General features: G+C 36.9%; 1 protein-coding gene across 1 annotated transcript in view; it reads left to right on the forward strand.

Annotated features, from left to right (window-relative positions):
- The window catches only part of FRMPD2 (FERM and PDZ domain containing 2), a 279,466-nt gene that overhangs the window by 47,810 nt on the left and 210,903 nt on the right, over nucleotides 1-20,753 (forward strand). Inside the window, exons 13-16 of the mRNA XM_069067069.1 lie at nucleotides 1,401-1,586; nucleotides 3,439-3,595; nucleotides 9,279-9,489; nucleotides 17,153-17,250. Coding sequence (XP_068923170.1) covers nucleotides 1,401-1,586; nucleotides 3,439-3,595; nucleotides 9,279-9,489; nucleotides 17,153-17,250 — 652 coding nt within the window. The remainder of the gene's footprint in view (nucleotides 1-1,400; nucleotides 1,587-3,438; nucleotides 3,596-9,278; nucleotides 9,490-17,152; nucleotides 17,251-20,753) is intronic.

Below are 20,753 nucleotides of genomic sequence, written 5' to 3' on the forward strand. Positions count from 1 at the left end.
TATACGGCCAGTTATTTCTGGGTGTGGTGCTGAGTATCTGGTGCTCTTACTCGCTGAGCCACCTGGCCGCCCCTAAGCAATTGGGGTTAAGTAACTTGCTCAAGGTTACACGGCCAGGTGTTTCTGGGTGGGTGCTAAAGTGTCTGAGCCCGGGATTCGATCTCCAGGTGTTCTCAACACTGGAGCCGGTGCTCTTACTCGCTGTGCTACCTGGCCGCCCCGCCATTAAAGAATTTTAAGCAAACTAATGAGTTCAAATCAGCCTTGGATACTTGCTAGCAAAGCAACCCTGGACAAGTCAACCTCTGCCCCTTCCTCAACTGTCAAAATGGGAATCGTAATGGCACATACACACCAGGGTTGTTGTGAGGATCAAACGAGATATCTGTAAAGTGCTAAGCACAGGGCCCACCACATAGCAGGCACTTAAGAAATACTTGTTCCATGATCATAATAATTTGCATTGACATAGTGCTTTAAGGCTTGCAAAGCATGTTTGAATGCTGGTTCAATGCTGGAAGTAATGATATCAAAAGGGGGAAGAGACTGAAGGAGGGGAGCAGTTTTGAACATGTTGAGCTCAATATGTAAAGATGGAGATGTTTCGTAGGAAACTAAAAATGTGGTTCTTGGGATCAGGGTTAGAGACAGAGATGTGGAAGTCATTGGAACAGAGTTAATAGTTGAAGCAACAGAATGTGACAAGATTGCTCATGGAGAAAGTGTTGAGAGAGAGGAGAGGATATGAAAAGAGAAAGAGAAACCAGTGTAGAAAAAAAGTACCATTTAGAGAGATAGGAGGAGAATTGGGTATCTCTGAAACCAAGAGAGAAGAGGCTATCTTCAAGGAGAAGATGATCGATTGTTGGGTTGGAATACTAGTCAGGAAGGATAAGGATTGGAGAAGATAAGGATTGGGAAAAGCTAAATGAATTCAGTGCATAGGAGGGCATTGATCACTCTACAGGGAGTGGTTATACAACAGTGATGAGAACAGAAGCCAACTGGCAAGGGTCTGAGAAGAGAGTGAGGAAGTAATGTTATCAGCTGTGGACTGCTTTTAAGAGATTTGGTCAGAGTGTGGAGAGATTGAATGAGATAGTAGTTAGAAAATAGAGACAGAAGGGGAAGAGTTTTTATTTCAGAATTGGGAAGACTCACACATTTCTCTGTAGACAGAGAGGAGTTCAGAGGCAAAGATTCAAGATACATGACAAGGTGCATTCATGCTCATTCTTATCTAAAGATAAAAGAAGGGATTTGTTTTCTATATATTTGAATTCCTCACCCCACCTTCTATCTCCAGTGTCATTCAGCACTGAACACGATAGGAACTAAACAAGTATCCATTGATTGCTTTAACTGTGTGCTTCTAAAACCAGCCATTTCTGTCTCCTTAGCTAACCCAGAAGCTTCCAGAATATGGTGTGTTCTTCTATGGAGTATTCCAAGAGAAGAAAATGCCTGAGGCAGAGATGACCTTGGGGATTTGTGCCAAAGGCATAATTGTATATGAAGTAAAAAACAATAATAGAATTGCAAGTTTACGTTTCCAGTGGCAAGAAATGGGAAAAATTTCCACCCAGGTCAGTACAATTCAGTACAAATCATTTGCTTTTACTCCACTTTTGTTACCTGCTATTCCATAGAAAGAGTGGAAAACGTAACCTTCAAGAGACCAAACCTTGTGTGTGCCATTCTTCTATATTATATACTCTAGGGAATGTTGTCATTTTAATGCCTAGAAGATTAGGCTTTCCTTCTAGGTAGGGCTCTCTTAACTCTGGGAATCCATCAATGTTGACATTGGTGGGCAGTAGTCTAGACTGGGTATTCAGGACTATTCTACCATTTTTCACACTTCTTATTTCTGTCCTTTCATATCCGCATTGGTATTAAAGGACACCACATCTGGCTTTAAAATGTCAGTTTTCATAGGAATTATTTCCCAAGAAGGTTTTTTTTTTATCAATACTTATGAGATGTGACTTGTTCAAATATGTATTTATTCTATCTTCCTTTCTGAAGGACCACAATTAGTTGCTGAAACTCTCTTTTCCTTCTTCATTCCCTTCTTCATTGTTTCTTTTCTTTCTTCTTGCCTCTCCTCCTGTCTTTCCTCCTCTTCTTTATTCTTTAATCATAGTTGATGGCAGCATGGTGTAGCAAATAGAGTGCCGAGTTTGGTGTTAGAAAGATCTAGATTATGATTCCACAAATCTGAGCTGGATGACCAGGGACAAGTTATTGGGTTGCTATGGATCTCAGTTTGTTTATCTGTAAAATAAAGGTCCTGTTTAGCTCCAAATCTAGGATCTTACGAATTTCTCTCAGCCTCAGTTTTCATATCTGTAAAATGGGATAATAAATACCTGTAGTACCTATCTCTTGTTGTACCCCAGTTGTACAGGCAAGGTTTGGGTTGCTCTGATTATAACTGTCATTTACAAGTGTATGGTATGCTCTGAAACTTTAAAACTTGATATATAAATGTAAGTTATCATATTTATATACTTTGAGCCTTATAAAAACACTGTGAAATAGATATTACTATTATTATTGTTCCCATTTTATGGATGGGGAAACTGTGACTCAGAGAACTTATGGGTTTCACAGTTGGTAAGTGTAGCATTAAGATTCAAATCCAGACTTTCCAACCATCACAACAATAAACATTTATTAAACACCTAATATGTGTCCAGAATTTTGCTCAGTGCTAAATATATATAGGCAAAAGTTATATAGTACTACTCTTCAAGGAACTACTTTATACCAGGCATTAAGATCAGGATTCCTTTTTTTTTTTTGAGGGCAATTGGAGTTAAGTGACTTGCCTAAGGTCACATGGCTAGTAAGTGTTCAGTGTCTGAGGCTGGATTTGAATTCATGTCCTCCTGACACCAGGGCTGGTGCTCTGTTCACTGGGCTACCTAGCTGCCCCCGCTTTTTTTCTTTAAAAATTTTTAAGGTCAGTATTCTTTCCACTTTACCAAACTTGCTTAGTCTGCTTGCTAATACGCTTAATGCTCTCTATCTCTGCTTGTCTCCATTCTGGGTTTTTCTGTTCCCTGGGCCTATTGCTCAAGTGCCAGATCAGTGGGCTTCTCCTCTTCCCTGGGGATTGCTATTAGCTATGCCTAAATGACTGTGAGCAAATTAGATTGAAGGAAAATTAAGTCAGTTCAGTTCATCTTGGTGCATATTTACAGCAGAGATCCAGACCTGCTGCTTACATGGGTGGAGAGACAGTCTTGGGCACATTGGCTGAATGAAATTTCCAGGCTCAGGACCATTTGTCTTAGTCCTGTAGGGATGACTGTAAAGACAGTTAGACACCCTCATGAACCTATGTTAGCTGAAACGAAATAGCTAGTAGAACTCAGTGAATTGAATGTTGATAAATCACCGTGTGAAAGTCTTTATGTTTTCTTTCTTTAGAGAAAGAAATTCACCATTGAAAGCAGCATCAGTGGTAAGAAACATACTTTCATTACTGATACTGCCAAGACGTGTAAATATTTGTTGGACCTCTGCTCTGACCAGCACAGATTTAATGCGCAGATGAGCTCTGGGCAGTTTTCCCAAGTTTTATCAGGTGAGTAATGCCATAGTCACAGTTCTATGGAAAATACTTCTGATATGACACACTCATGGCTCTGCATGTAAATGAGTCACTAGTGCTATGGCCTTACTTTTAGATGTTCCACAGATCAAGTACTTATTAGCTATGAGATCCTTGGCAAGTCACTTAGTGTCTCTTTTCCCTCATCTACAACATGGGAATAATAAGTCTTGTATTACCTGCTTTTGTAGGGTTGTTGGAAGGCTTATGCCTTGTTGTTCTTTTTTTTAATATATATATTTTTTATTAATTTGTTTCCTTTTAGTTTACAGGATTCAGTTCCACAATTCCTTGAATTTCACATTTTGTCCCCCTCCCTACTCTCCCCCCACTTGTTGTTCTTAAAGCACTATATAAATGTAAAATATTATGTTTAGATGGGATAGTGGTATGAGAAAAGTAATAGAGGTGGTGAAAAGCAAGAGAAAGGATTTTGAGCTATAGAAGAAAACTTAGAGATCAATTATAATCCAATCTCATTTTATTTATATTCAATTTTTAATTTTATTGGTATCTTTTATTTTTACTTATCTTCATTTCTACCTATATTCCTCCCTGTTCACTTACCCAGTGAATCATCCCTTATAAAAAAGAATAAAAACTCCCCAAAGAATAAAAAAGCAGTTCAACAAAACCAAAGAATACAGGTCCCTTGTGGCAGTTAGGTGTTTCAGTGGATAGGGCATTGGTACTTGGAGTCAGGAAGACATGAACTCAAACTTTTTCTCTCTTTTTCCTTTCTCTTTCTTCTTGTGACTCCTCTCCTGGCCACTTACTAGATATGTAAGTGACCGTGGCAGGTCATGTAACCTCTGTTTATTTCAGTTTGCTCATGTGTAAAATGGGAATAAATAATGGTACCTACCTCTTAGGATTATTATGAAGATAAGATGATATTTGTAAAATGCTTTGCAAATAAAGTGTCATATAAATGCTGTTTTGATTAAATCTTCTATCATCCTATGATCAACTAAATATGTAAATTTATGTAATGTTCCATACCTGTAGTCCCCCATGTCTGCAAAGAAGAAACAGAGACCTATTTTTAATCCTTTCTCTCCAAACAACCTTAGTTATTTCAATTAAACAGGATTCAGTTTTTTCTTTTTAACTCTTTTTGCTTATTTATTCATAGTGATTGTATTTATTGTTCTCCTGATTTGGCTTACTTCACTCTATTAGTTCATAAAAGTCTTCCAATATTTCTCTGAATTTTAATATTCAGTATTTCCCATGGCATAGTGATATTCCCTTATATTTATGTATGGTTATCCCTTCCACATTGTGACTTTCCCCATTATGTTTCGATATATCACAGGTTGGCATTAAAAATTAAATGGGTTTTATTTGGGAGTTTCGTGGAAGTCACAGATAACCCATGAAGGCCAGCAGATGACACAGAAAATATATGTCTGGTGTTGTAGAATATTAACATATTTTATCTTTTAATACCTTAGTAATTCAAACTTCTTCTCTAGTACAAAAGAAGGGCCAAAAAATTTTTACACAGATTCTCTAGATTGTAAGGGTACCATGTTCCCTAACCCCCATGAGGTGGATGGGATAACTGTACAACAATTCATTTAGCCCAAGAGTACTTAACATAGTGACAATGGATCTGAGAAAGGAATAGATTTTGAGAGTCTGTGAACTTGAATAGGAAAAAAATACATATTTATTTTTTTACTAACCTTTGGTTTCCTTTATAGTACTATGTATTTTATTTTATATATTTAAAAACATCATTCTGGGGCAGCTGGGTGACTCAATGAATAGAGCATTGGCCCTGGAGTCAGGAGCACCTGAGTTCAAATCCAGCCTCAGACACTTGACACACTTACTAGCTGTGTAACCTTGGGCAAGTCACTTAACCCCTACTTCCTTGCCTTCCACCCTAAAAAAACTAACCAAAAGAATTCCCTTCATTCTGAGGAGGGGCCCATTAAGTTTCACCAGCCTGCAAAAGGGGTCCATGGTACACAAAAGGGTAAAGACTCCTGTGTTAGCCATTCCCCAGATTAAAGATCATCTACTTGTTTCCACTTCTTTGTTACTTCAAATAGTGCTGCTGTGAATATTTTGGCATGTGTGAGATCTTCTTACCGATTTTTACCTCCTTGGAGTATATGGTTAATGGTGCCTTATTTTTATTGATGATCACATTGAGGCCCAGAGAGAGGGAAAGCAATTTTCGTGAGATCACACAAGTAGTAGATGGTAGCAGACATAGGATTTAAAAGTCAATGCCCTTTCCACCACATTATGTGGCCTTTAAATGCTCTAGACCAAAGGATTACACCAATTTTTGCTGAATCAGAGGGTTTTCATAGGGATGTAGAAGTAGGAGAAAAACTAGCTCCTTGGTGTAACATCGAAGGCTCTCCAAAACATGACCACGGTCTACCTTTCCAGCCTTATTTTAAATTATTTCTATTCACAAACTCCACATAACAGTTAAACTAGATCACTAGTTGTTCCAAAAATTCAACATTCCATCTAACAACTTCTGTGGTTGACCAACTATCTGCCATGCTTGGAATATTCTCCCTTCCTACCTATGCCTTTAAGAATTCCCTCTTCCTTCAGACACTTAACACAAAAACTAGCCGTGTGACCCTGGGCAAGTCACTTAACCCCAATTGCCCTGTAAAAAAAAGCCCCCCCCCCAAAAAAAAAAGAATTCCCTCTTCCTTCAAGGTTCATCTGAGATACTAGGGACTCTATGAAGCCTTCTGTTATCCACTCCCATTCCTCAAATGCTAGTTGTTTCTCTTTCTCCAAATTTTCTTGCATTACATGTATCTGTGTACATGCTTTAGCCATGTGTATATGTTTTGTGGCTCTGATAGAATAGAAGCTTCTTGATGGCAGTGGCTGTTTTTATTTCTGTCTCTCTAGTACCTAACATAGTGCTGTGTGTGTATACATATATGTGTATATGTATGTGTTGGTGTCCATATATTTATGTATTTAATAACTGTTGAATTAAATTGGGTTACATAGATAAGAGTTTAAACTTTATTCTAAAGGCAGTAGGGGGCCACTAGAGGTTTATGAGCAAAGAATGACATGATGAAAGTTGTATTTTAGAGAGATTAACTAGCATTTTCTCTGTAGAGGATTTTCAGATGCCTTATTCCACAATAATTAGCCTATACTTTCTCAAAGAAGATTATTAAGGGTTCTAAAAACCAGGCTACGTGAGAGAGTATTAGGGGAATGGGGCATTAAGACAGAAAGGAATAACTGCATATTAGGTGATTTTTTTTTTTTGCTGGAAAACAAAGAAAAACAAAATTATGTCTTCTCTTAATGTAATTGCATGTCCTTTAGCTGAACTTAAACTTTAGCCAAATCCCTTCAAATGGCATGTGAGTGGATAGTGCAGTGGCAAGGAACCCATAGCCTTTAGGCCACATGTGGTCCTCTAGGTCCTCAAGTGAGGCACTTTGACTGAATCTAAACTTCACAGAATAAATCCTTTTATTATCTATCTTTAATTACACTGTGGTAGCATATTGGACCTAGACTCAAAAGAACTGGGTTAGAATCCCTATTTTGCTGCTTTCTACTGCTGTGTTATTGGGCAAGTTGTCTAATCTCTCTAGCCCTCAGTTTCCCCATTTGTAAAAATGACAGGACTAGGCCATATTGTTGTTGTATCCCTCAATCAAAATAGAATGGACATGACAGATAGAAAAGATATCTAAAAAGAAAAATATGCACAAGTTGGTGACTGATGAGATATGGGAGAGAAAGGATGGAGAAAAGTCATAGAAGAGTTGGTGGGGTGGTGGTGGTGGGGGAGGAATGGAGTTGCTTTTGGATGGAGAAATGATGTTACGTCATGGATATGTTGAGTTTGAAGTGTAGCTGGAACAACCAGATGTCCATCATGTAGTAAAAAATGCAGGTCTGGAGCTCAAATGCAGAATTTTGACTAAACAAAGATGTTAGGGCTAGAGAGATGGATCTGGATGTTATCTGCATAGAGGTGAAGCTATTGGTGTTGATGAGATTGTCAAGGAAGAGTGTATATAGAAAGAAGACGGCTAAGGAAAGAACATTAGAAAACATTCACCTGTAGGGGGCTGGGGAAAAGGACACATGCCTGGCAAATAGGTGCTCAATAGATGTTTCTTGAATTTCATTGTAAGGCACCTTCCAGTTCTGAAAAATGTGACCTTTGGGGATATGATAAACTTAGGGAAACCATTTCAAATTCATGGAACTATTCAACCAATTAAAACACAAGTAGCAATAAGAAGCTAGGTAAATATTTTACTCAAACATATCATTATATGTCTTGAACTAAACTTTTCATCATCCCTGGAATTGTCTGCATTGGAAGAGTTAAATCTGTTTGCTGTGTTTGTGTTAAATTTAAATGAGAGATGACTGGTGAAAGAGATTTGTTTTTGTAACCTCAGAAACGAATACGGTGTCTGTCATGTAGTAGGTGCTTATTAAATACTTGCTGATGAAAAGGGCATGCTTTCAGAAAACTTTCTCTCTTAATTTTTGCCTCTGAGTCCAAGTGAATAAATGAGCATAAAGTTAACAATCCAGAGTCTGTTCATGAATGCATGTGCTTAAGTGAAGTTGAAATCTGCCATATTTCTCCACCATTGTTCCCTACCTACTCTGACTGCTTTTCTTCTTTGTGATTCAACTGTACCCAAAGAAAACCCAGTCCTTGGTTTAACAAATTTAGTTGTCAACCTCTTGCATTCAGAGGCCATATCTTTTATTCCTAAGTATCTCCTGGATAGTGACTTGGACATAGGTATTTAATTAATATTTTAAAATTTTGATCCAAGATGAGAAAGCCCTTGTTAGACTAAAAAATCCAAACCAAACCCCTTTGATTTTCCAACAAAAACAATGGCAATGGGCTTGAACAGATGTGAAAGCAATCCATGTTACAAAGCTTGGCTGCCCTTTCTTTCAATAGAATCATACTAAAGCCTTGCTGTAAAGCTAAATGGAAATATAACTATAGTTACCTGAGAAGATTGATTTTTTTTGGTTGTGCATACACACACATGCAATACACAAAATATACACAATTTGTTACCTCTATATTAGACACTATAATGTGGAAGGAAGACCATGAGAGTTGGAATCAGATGAACTTGGTTCAAATTCTGGCTTTGCCACTTGCCAACCATGTGATTGATGGGCAAGAGGCTTTATCTCTCTGGGTCTCAATTTCCTCACTTATAAAATGAAGGAACTGGCTTAAATGATCTTTAACATCCCTTCCAGAACAAAATTGATGACATTCACACATGCACATGTAACTTATACCTTGTATAACTTTAACCTCACATGTCAAAATGCTGGCACTTTAATTTTCCTACTATAGTGGGGAACAGATGGCCTAAATTCAACAATCACCTTCTTTTTTTAGAAATGCAAACACAGCTTTGGATATGGCCAGGTTTTTGCAAAGAGTCCCTAGCAGTTGAAATTCTTGGTAAGATATAGCAGATAGAATGGCATTAATGTTGATTATTCGTTCTCTCTCTCTCTCTCTCTCTCTCTCTCTCTCTCTCTCTCTCTCTCTCTCTCTCCCTCTCTCACTCTCTCTCTCTTTCTTTCTCTCCCTCTCCCTCTTTCTCCCCCTTTTCTTTTCCTTCTCTCTCAAATCCAGAAGATAATCAGCTCATGCAAATGTTCAAATCGGATTCTGCAAGTGTACCCCAACGGGAGTATCTCCCACTGATTCAGAGATTGTCCTGTTCAGAAAATATGTTGTTTGGATCTAATCTGGAAAATACATCTGGAACACTGCTGGGCAAACCAAGTGATAATTTCAATGTGGAAAATGATCATAGGGTTGGAGATGAAGGCAAACAAGACAGGTGGGTTTCATTCAGTCATCTTGTACTAGCAAGTTACCATTACAGTATTGTACAAACACCCCTGGATTCAGTCAGAACACCTTGGTTTAAATTTCAGCTCTATGTGACATTGGGCAAGTCAATTTTTCTGATCATCAGTGTCCTTGCTACAGTGACACTGTATCTACACCTATCTCCAGTGACATTGTAATATGAAGGGGGTAGACTGATCTCTAACCTCCCAGTTGGAATCCCTTTGATCCTATGAAATTGTTTAAGTGTGGTGTACGGAGTGACACAAGAAAACAAAATAAGAAGTATTTTTTATGAACTTACCATGTGTAAGGCACTGTGCTATGTGCTGGGGATACAAAAATCAAATTAACTCAATCCTTGCCCTCAGAAAATTTGCATTTTTGGTGTGGTGGTGGTAGAGGGCATTTAGCACATACATAAGTGAATGCATATACGTATATATATATATATATATATATATATATATATATATATCACACACACATTCAACATAATTCAAAGGAATTTAAAGAGGGAAGAAAATTAAATAGAAGGATTAGGAAAAGCCTCAGATACTAGGAATTCAGAGGTATAGATGGGGAGGTGAGTACGTTGACTCCTATTGAATTTTTACTACACTACCCTTGGGTCATTTTCACATGTACTACTATCTAGCTCTTCCTCCCCCATTATGGACTTCTGCTATTGATTTTTTGAACCCAGTTATAATATTTTACAATTATACCTATTATATTTCATCTTATTAGATTTTGTCCACCATTCTAGCCTGTCAAAATCTTTTTAGATTCTAAATATGTCATCAGCTTGTTAACTATCCTTCCAGTTTCATGGCATTGTAAATTTGATAGACAAGGCATTTATGTCTTCATTCAAGTCATGAATCAAAATGTTAAATAGGACAAGGCTAAGGCCAATACCCTGAGGGACCTGCTTTCAAGGTCACATCAATCCATTATTTCTTGCGCTTGGAGTGCTGTCATTCACACAGTATGAATTCCCTTGACTCTACAATTTTCTCGCATGCACCTGAGATACATTGGTTAGACTAGACCTCAACCTCCAGAAGAAAACGTTGGGGACATTTAGAAAAAAAAAGCCAGTCTATTAACACTTGATACTAAAGATGTTTTTACCAAGCCTTGTGTATAAAATTATTTTGTGCAATTATAATTGGTGTTGTAAAATGGTATTAATTATCTGCTTACTGTAGATGGGTCCATTTGTAAAGAACCCTGGTTATTTTTATAGCCAAGTTACCTCTTCTACAAAACAGCTTTACTCCTCACCTTACCATAGGCTATCTCCAAATAGCTTGCAGTTCTAAGCACTAAGATCTCTAATTCACTTTGCTAATTAGGTGGTATCGTATAGTGGAAAGAGTCATGGACTTGGAGCCAGGAGCCCTGGATTCAAATCATGACCCCTAAAGTCCTTTGTGTGATGACAGGCAAATTGTTTAACATCTCTGAGCATCAGTTTTCTCATGTGTAAAATGGAGATGATGATACTAACAATCAATGTCTACTATATGCCAGGCTTTCTGCTATACTATCTACTACCTAAGATTGTTGTGGGGAAAGTACTAGTAAACTCTAAAATACTATTGAAATAAGAATGAATAGAACTGATAATCATTATAGTTACTCTATGAATTGGTGATTGAAGACGAGTTATGAATTTTGCTTCTTTCTTATAAGCTTCTTGAATCAACAAGTATTTATTAAACTGCTACTTTATGCCAGGCACCATTCTTGGTGCTGAGGACATAAATACAATGAATTTACCAGCCCTGCCCTTAAGTATGCCCAAAGGGCTATAAAAGTGCACATACCTTTTTATCCAGCAATACTGCTACTAGGTCTGTAAACCAAAGAGACTTTTTTTTTTTTAAAAGGAAAGAACCTATTTGTACAATGGTATTTATAGCAGTTTGTTCTGTGGTGGAAAAGAATTGGAAATTGAGGGGATGCCCATCAATCAGGGAATGGCTGAACCAGTTGTGGCATATGGTTGTGATGGAATAATATTGTGGTATAAGAAATGATGAACAGGCTGATTTCAGAAAAACCTGGAAAGACTTACTAATGCAGAATGAAGTGAGCAGAACCAGGAGAACATTGTACACAGGAACAGTAATATTGTATGATGAAAACTTGTGAATGACTTAGCTATTCTCAGCAATATAATGATTCAGGACAATGCCAAAGGACTCAGAATGAAAAATGCTATCTGCCTCCAGAGAAAGAACTGATGGCATCTGAATACAGACCAAAGCATACCATTTTCCACTTTCCCTTTTTATTCTTCTCTTTTGGTTTGAGTTTCCTTACACAAAATGACTAATGTGGAAATATTTTTACATGATTGTACATGTATAACCTATATCAAATTGCTTGCCATCTTAGGAGGGTGGAGGGGAGAGAGGGAAAGAATTTGGAACTAAAAAAAGAATTTTAAACATTATTTTTACATGCAATTGGGAGAAAATAAAGTATTAAAAATGAAAAAATTTCAGATCATAACTGATCCCCTTCCCAAAAAACGATCCCAACAACCCCTGCTCTTAAAGAGCTAACATTATAAGAGAGAAAATAACCATTTTTTCCTTATTGATCAAAATTGGGTTCAGAATATCAATTCCTTTCACTGCTTATGCTCCAGTTTGAAAATGAAGTGAAGAATTTATCAACTACTCTACTTTTAAAAGAGACTGCCAGCAGTTTTCCCCCTTCTTCTACACTTTTAGTTTATATTTCCCTTGAGCAGATTAACTGTTCTTAAGGTAAATATGTTCTTTCTGGTCCTTGTTAGATGTACTCCATCTCTGGCAAAGAATTTACTATTTCTGTATCTTAAGCCACGTATAGAAAACTGAATCCTGTTTTTCTATACCATTTTACTTAGTCAACTGTTCCCTATTTCTCCCTCTCTTTTCTAATTTTCTTTCATTCCCAACAAATCTGCAGATGTGGGTAGTGGTTGTCAGATATGATGAATCTTGAGAATATCTTCATCACACTCCAGATACATGCTACAGGAAGAAAGTTCATGTGCTGAGTACTCACGTCAGGTCCACATAGAGCAGGCTTCATGTCAGCTTTTAATTAGGAAGTTGGTGCTTGCCAAGATACTTGACTCAACTCTGCTGAACCGACTCATGTGACTATGAGATAACTTTTTGCCCTGTGAGCATGGGATACCTCCTATTCATGACAGCCCATCAAATGCTTAAAGATAATTATCATGACCCTATTTTTTAAAGTTGTTTCTTCTTTAGACCAAACACCCTCATCATTCAACCAGCTCTTCAAATGCAGGGAGACAGTTATAAGTGGATTCCCCTCAACTCTTCTCTTTTTCCAAGCTAAATATCCCTAGTTCCTCTAATTCAGGGATTCTTAACCTTTTGTGTGTCATGGACTCCACTGGCAGTTTGGTAGGTGTTATGAACCCTGTCTCAGAATAATGTTTTTAAATAATAGAATGAAATGCTAAATTTCATTTAGAAGTAATTGAAAAATAAAATTTTAATTTTCCAAATTCATGCTCCCTAACATCTATCCATGTACTTGTGTTCATATAGCCCAAGTTAAGAGTCCTTCCTCCAATTCACCCTCACATGGAAATAACTCAAATGCTTTTATCATTCCAGTTACCCTCTTCTGGGTGCTGTCCAGATAACTAATGTCTTTCCAAAATGTGACAACTGTAACTGAACACAATACTCTGGGTGCAGTTTGAAGTGGAATTACAGCAGGATTATCACAGTTTTTCTGGAAATTATATCTCCCTTACTTCATCTTAAGTCCTCATGAGCATTTTTGGCTGAAATATCACACTGTTAACTCATATTGAGCTTGCAGTATGCTAAATCCCCAAGATAGTTTTTTAAAATTACTAACTAGTTTGTTTCCACCCCCCAATCTTGTTCTTGTGAGGTCACATTTCATCGTATGATATTTGACCTACCGAGTTCTAGCTTACCATGATGTTTTGAATCCTGACTCTGTCATACTGTGTCCTACTTATCTTTTTTCAGATTTGTGACATCTACAAATATGATAAACATGCTCTCTATTCCTTTATCCAGGTCATTGATAAAAATACCGCATGATATACAGCTAAGCAAAGATCCCTGGGATATACTGCTGGAGATCTCTCTCTCTCTCTTTTTTGGAGATCTCTTTTTGTGGTGTTAGTGAATCTTTAATGACTATTCTTTGGGTCTGGCTGTTCTTTTCCTTCTCATTCTTTTTTCCTTTTCCTTCCCTCTCCTCTCTTTTTTCTGTTTCTATCTCCTTTTCTTTCCCTCTGACAGAGCCCTGACCCCCTTCCTATTTTCTCTATAGATACTAGAAATAATAAGAAACCATTGTCTCCCTAGAACAGATGCTCAGGAATCCTGGGTTCTAATGCTTAAAAACAATTTTTTTCACTGCTCATTAATGTGGAATTAAAGCTTTGAGAAGTGACATGGGTAAAGGAGAATGTTCATTCAGCCAGCAATCTGGAAGGAAATCCGAAAATGCTGTCTCCAGAGGCAATGGATTCAACGTGGTATCAGTTTCCCTTCCAGTCTAGTTAGTCACTATGCCATTTCCAGAAGATCTTTCAAATATATAGCTGTCAGTTGACAAATTGATAGGCCAGCCTTATAGATGAATTAATCATCTCCTGAATGTATGTCAGGCATATTAACACTTTCAGTGGAAAAGAATATTATTCAGTTAACTCAAACTACTGTTTCCTAGTTGGTACCTTGAAACTTCGAGAGCCCCAGGCACATGCCCTCCTATTGTCTGGGCCTCCTATAATCTGATTCATCGGAAAGGATATGGCCTCCTTTTCGGATAGTGAAAGTCAAATAGAGATCAGTATTCATTTTAAGAAACATTCATTTAAGAAACATTCAGCAAACAATCCTTGAACACCTACTGTGTGTGAGGTATTGAGTTAGAAACCATGAGATGCAGAGATAAATTAAATATAATTCCTGCCCTCCAAGAGTTTATACTTTAGCAGGGGAGGTAAAATACATACGCAGATAACTATGCTATAAGAAAGGATGAGATAAATGAAAAAAATACCATGGGAATTCAGAGGAGGTAATACTAACTTCTGATTGGTGGGATCAGTGGAAGCTTTGAGGAAAATGTGGCATTTTAGTTAGAAAACTGTAGGATGTTGGCAGGTAGAAATAAGGAAAGGGCATTGCAGGCAGACAAAATATCTGGAATAAAAGCAGAGAGTTGGAGATTTGCAAATAATGTTCAGGTGATGTAAAATAGACCAATTTATCTTAAGCAGAGATTTTATATTGGGAAAGATTAGGCTTGAAAGGTAGGTTGGGTTCAGATAATGGATACTAGTCATTGTTATGCTTAAGAGTTTGGACTTAATTTTTAGAGAACTCTATTGTGTTTTTCAATCAAGTCCATTTCTTCTTGATCCCACTTGAGGTTTTCTTGGCAAAGAATCTGTAGGAGTTTGCCATTTTCTTCTCCAGCTCATTTCACAGATGAGGAAACTGAGGCAAACATGGTTAAATGACTTGCTCAGGGTCATGCAGTATGTGTCTGCAGCCAGATTTGAGTTCAGGAAGATGAGTCTTCCTGACTTCAGCCTAGGCCCTCTATCCACTGCACCACCTAGCCGTCCTAGAGAGCCATAGAATGTTATAAGTGTTACAGGGGAGCTTTGAAGTAAAATTTTCCTGATTCTGAGCCCAGTAGTTTTTTTGTTTGTTTGTTTTAAAGCAATTGGGGTTAAGTAACTTGCTCAAGGTTACACGGCCAGTTATTTCTGGGTGTGGTGGTAAGTATCTGAGCCCAGATTCGATCCCAGGTTATCCCAGCTCTGGGGCCAGTGCTCTTACTCACCGTGCTACCTGGCCGCCCCCTGTTTTGTTTTTTTTTAACATCACATTGCCCCTCAAAATGATTCACAGGGTTCATATTTGGGTAAAATCTTGAGATAAATAAAAAAAAATCTCTCCTCTTCCATGGATCAGACTTCACAAAAAAGGGGAATGTGATTTCACATTTTTTAGGCTTGTTCTTAATTGTTAGATAATAAAGACAACTAAGATTTATAGAGTTGTTTTTTTTTTTTTTTACATATATCCTATTTAATCCTTATAACAGCCCTATGGCATAGGTACTATTCTCAGCCTTAGTCAGAGATGTAGTAACTTGCTCACATTGCCCAAATAGTAAGTATCTGAGGTAGGATTTGAATTCACTTCTTCCTGATCCTAAGTCCAGATTTCTATTTATTGCATCACCTCTCCAGCACCATTGTGGAGATAAGTAATATATTTTCCTGGAACTCTCTTTTTAGCTAAAAATTCTAACAGTCTCTATTAAATAAGATGCTCAATTATTCAGGTGTACCTGATGTAAGGGTAACTATGTGTGTGCAGTGAATAGAGTGATGAAATTAGATTTATGAAGACCTGAGTTCAAATCTGCCTCAGACATTTGAATATATGATCCTGGACAAGTTATTTAAGCTTTCTTAGTCTCAGTTTCCTTATCTGTAAAATTCAGATAATAATAGTGTCTGCCTCACCGAATTGTTGTGAGGATCAAATGAGATAACATTAAAGTTCTTTGAGAACCTTAAAACTTTTTGTAAATTCTAATATTTATAAATGATTTTATTGATGTACATAATCTCTCCTGTTGGAGAGATTATACGTTGTTATGTATTCAATAATCCATCCACAATTGTCCACAGTGTGTGACCATTTTCATCCTCCATGATCCAAAACAATGGGTCTACCAATCATGCAAAAAGTCTTTGAGAGGATTGGTGGGGAAGAGGCAAGGTAAAGTGATAATATAATTGACAAAAAACCCATTCTATCCTTGAGGCTACATTTTCATTTAAGGAAGTATTTGGTTCTTGTTGTTGGTGATTTGTAAAAGTTCTTGGTGAAGGCAGTTCTGCATATAAGGCATTTAAGTTGTAGGCTAGAATTCATCAGTGGCCTACATGTCACATGGGTTGTCTCAAACTCAGTATGATATTCACTGTTTTGAGCTCTGGATGCATATATTAAAGGATTTGAAAAATACTCTGTGACTTTCTCACCTTATTATAATTGAATTAGGTCATTGTACAATTGTCTCAATCTCTCCATTGTGTTTCTGTTCCATGATTTTAATTCCTTAATAGTTAAAGAAAGCAATCATTCTTTTTAGGTAATTCAAAGCTGTTGAGGGTAAAACATAGGAAACAGATTTAGCCCCTAACATGCTGATTTGGGGTATATATTCTACATGCCAAAAGTATGTTTGGAGAGGCTAAGAAATAAAAGATTATCGGTAAATCTTGGGCATTTTATTGAGCTTTAGGCCAATCCAATCAATTTCCTCCCTTCTCTCCAGTTTGATAATTACTTTCTAAAGAAAGAAAAGTTTAGCTGGGTTAGTGTTCATTCTAGTCTGTTTAGCCTAACCCTAGTTGAATGATAGTGACTTGCATTTTTCATTGTTTTGAATTTTGAAAAAAAAAATTTAAACTCTGGAGGTGAGAGAAATCAACCTCTCGACCTCATTAGGCAAAGCTCCCAATTTCACAGTGATAAATATCAAGGACCTTCCTATAAAAGTTTCACATCTTGTTGTGTCCTTTCTTATTACAGTGTTTCTTTTGGATGGTCACAGTCAGAGACATGTTCTTACATAACTGAAAACCAAAGGCTTTGCCTGCCAGCTCAATTGGCGCAGAATATTGTCACTGGTAAGTATATGAAGGCCAAGTGCTGAGCAGAAAAGGGCGGGCTTTGGTTCAGAGAGAACTACATGTTCAGCCTTTTAACTATTGTCTCGAGATTAATGAATTTTAAATTCCCAAATGGTGTTTGCTAATTTTATTTTTAAAACTCCTCATGGTTGGGAGAAATTTCAGCTTCCTTCCCTTAAGCTGTCATGATAGATCGTGCCTAGAGAGTGTGAAATTCCATTTTTTGACAGCCCAGGAGTGTGAAGAGTTCCTTTGAAAAGCTCTTAGTGCCATGGTTCAGAACAATGAATGACAAAGCTGACCCTTTAGGGGAGAGGTATAATCCCAAAGTGGAATCATGACGATTACAAAATACATGCACATCCAAAACACATCTATCATTTTGGTGACTGCATAATCTATTTTGAATTTAAACTTATTTTTACTTTCAGTACCACTGGATCTGAGTTGGCAGGGACATTAGGGGTTGTCTGGTCCAACCTGAGCTTGAACAGGAATCTTTCTAAATAACTGATTCTTCAGTCACATCTTTTATACCTTCACTGAGAGGGAGAAACAGCTCTATCTCTCCACCCCCAAAGTGGACCACTTCACTTTTGAAAAGCTTTAATTATGCTAGGAAGCTTTTTAAAATTGCCTTAATCCTAAAATTACCTCACCATATCTCCCCTCCTCTCATCCCCATGGTTTCTAATCCTGATTTCTGATGATAGTCAGAAGAGTCAAATCCTTCTTCCCTATGACAGCCCTTTGAATACTTGAAGACAGAAATCATATCCAATTATTTTATTGTTTCTGAATCTACATGACAATTTGATCACCTAACTCAATCTTCTCCATCTTGTTCACAATTATACCCTAAGAGAGTTTGTCAGAAACTGCTGAAATCTCTATCTACTACGTGTACAGTACTTCCCTGACCTGCCATGCTAGCAATCCTGGGATTACTAGTTATTAGTAACCATTAGTCACTAGTCAATACACCTGTATTAAGTACCTCAATAAGATGTGCCATAAAGGTGCTAAGTGTTGGGAATGCAATAACAAAACAAAAACAAGACAGTGCTCGCCCTCAAGGAGCTTGCAATCTAATGGAGGAGGATAGCATACAGCTGAAAACTAGGGTGGAGAGGGAGGAGGAAAAGTTATCTGAAGTCAAAAGGCAGAGAAAGAAATCAGAATCAAAATAGTACAGGCAGGTGAGAAATTAACTGATGTTCTGATCTTTAAACAGAAGTTTTAGAGTTCATGGTTCTACCTGCCAATCAGAGGGGCAGACGATAGATGTGAGAACCAAGGCTGATGAGATCCTGAAGGGTGATGAGGTTTTCCCAATGACTTGGTTCCTATGGCATAGTGGAAAAACCAGAAAAATCCCAAAGTAGTACAGCCAGATGGGAAAGGAGATGTTTTCTTCAGCTTTGATGTCTGGAATTCAATGAGAGTAGCTACGTGCTATCTGGCCTCCTGTTCACTTATTTTAGGTTTCGATTCCTTGTTAGCCATTTTTGTTCTATCTTTCTCAATCTGAAGATCTTTCTCCTCACTAGAGAAAATTAAAGAAAAAGAAGAGTTGTTTGGCCTTCTCTCCAGAGTCCATTACTATTATCTCATCTCTCTAGGTCCTATTTCTTCCTTGATCTTCTTACTCCTAACATGACTAAACAAAGTCATTTCTGTTGTCTTTAGCATTCACTCTTAATTCACTCATAAGGCTCTGCTTATTCTGAGCTTCAGTGCTATTTTTATTTTAATCTTTTAATTTAATTTAATCTTTTTCAATTAGCAAAACTTCTCTCCTTCAACCACTTATTGAGAAATGAAAACAAAAATCTTCTTATAAACATGTATATTCAGGCAAAACAAATTTCTGCATTGATCATGTCCAATACCCACATACATACATACATACATGTATACATACATACACACATATAATTCTGTACTCAGTCCTTCACTTCTTTACCAGGAGGTAGAGAGCATGTTTTGTTATCAGAACTCTGATAACTGGTCATTGTACTGATCAGAGTTCCCAAGTCTTTCAAAGTTGTCTGTTTTTCTAATATTGCTGTGCTTGTATAAATTATTCTCCTGTTTATGCCTACTTCACTTTGCATCAGTTCATTTGTTTTTCTAGGTTTCTTGGAAACCATATGCTTCATCCTTTCTTACGACATAGTAGTATTCCATCACATTTATATACTATAACATATTCCGTCTTCCCCCAACTGACATACATGCACTCGATTTCTGATTCTTTGCCACCACATAAAGAAGTGCTATAAAAATTTTGTACACTTTTAGAGTTTGTTTTGCATAGGACATGTCTCACTGTTTATTTTCTCTCCTTCTTATCCCTCTTTCCCTTCTCTTCTTTCTCTCCTGTTTCCCATTTTGTGAAATGTATTTCTGTGCACACACTTCTTTCTTTCTCTGTATACATACACATAAACTTAATATATAGATATATGTATATATACACATATGATAATATATACATACATATTATATATACATATACACACATGCATACATGCAGACATATATTCTTGCTTCTTAACCAGTTCATATAACAATGAGGCTCAATTATCACCCATTCCCTCTACCCCTTCCTCATTGGTTATGATTCTGCTTGTATACCCTGATTATGTAAGATAAGCAGTGCATCCACTGCTGCCTCCCTACCTCTCCACCCTGATTATACTCATTTTTGGTGGTTAAATTATTCTTGGTTTTAAGCTTATATCCTTTGCCTTCTGGAATCATTATATTACAAGCTCTTCATTTCTTTATAGTAGTATCATATATGATCTTAAGTATGATTCCTCATAACTTCAAATAATCTTTCTGATTGCTTGAAATATTTTTTTCTTTGACTTGTGAGCTCTGGATTTTAGGTATAACGTTCCTTAGAGTTTTCATTCTTGGATTTATTTCAGGAAGTGACTGGTAGATATTTTCTATTTCCGTTTTGCCCTCTGGTTATAAAAAATCTGGATAGCTTTGTGATTTATTGAAATATTATATTCATGCTCTTTTTTTCTTTTTGGTCATGACTTCCTAGTTGTCCAATAATTCTTAAATGATCTCTTCTCAATCTGTTTTTATAATTAGTTGTTTTTACTATGAGATGAATTTTGCTTTCTTTTATTTCTTTACTCTTTTGATTCTATTTTAACATTTCTTATTGTTTCATGGAATCGTTATCTTCTTTTTAGTCCATTCTAATTTTCAGGTAGTTCATTGCTTGGGCAAAGTTTTGTTTCTCTTGTGCCAAGCTGGTAATTCCATTTTCAATTCTTTCTTCTGTAGCTGTCATTTATTTTTCGTTTATTTCCCTCTATCTTTGTTTTTAATTTATTAAAAAAAAAAAACCCTATTTTAAAATTCTTTAAAGAAGTTGTGCTTCCTCTCTTCTAGGAATTTTATTTGAACTTGTGCCCAAGCTGTTTTCCCTTGACGTTTTGCTTGCAGATGTTTTGGAGTACTTCCCCCCCCCC

The sequence above is a fragment of the Petaurus breviceps genome, unplaced genomic scaffold (assembly GCF_028583685.1).
Source record: "Petaurus breviceps papuanus isolate PSGF00001 unplaced genomic scaffold, PetGlider_PUasm1.0 90740, whole genome shotgun sequence".
In the NCBI taxonomy this organism is placed as follows: domain Eukaryota; kingdom Metazoa; phylum Chordata; class Mammalia; order Diprotodontia; family Petauridae; genus Petaurus; species Petaurus breviceps.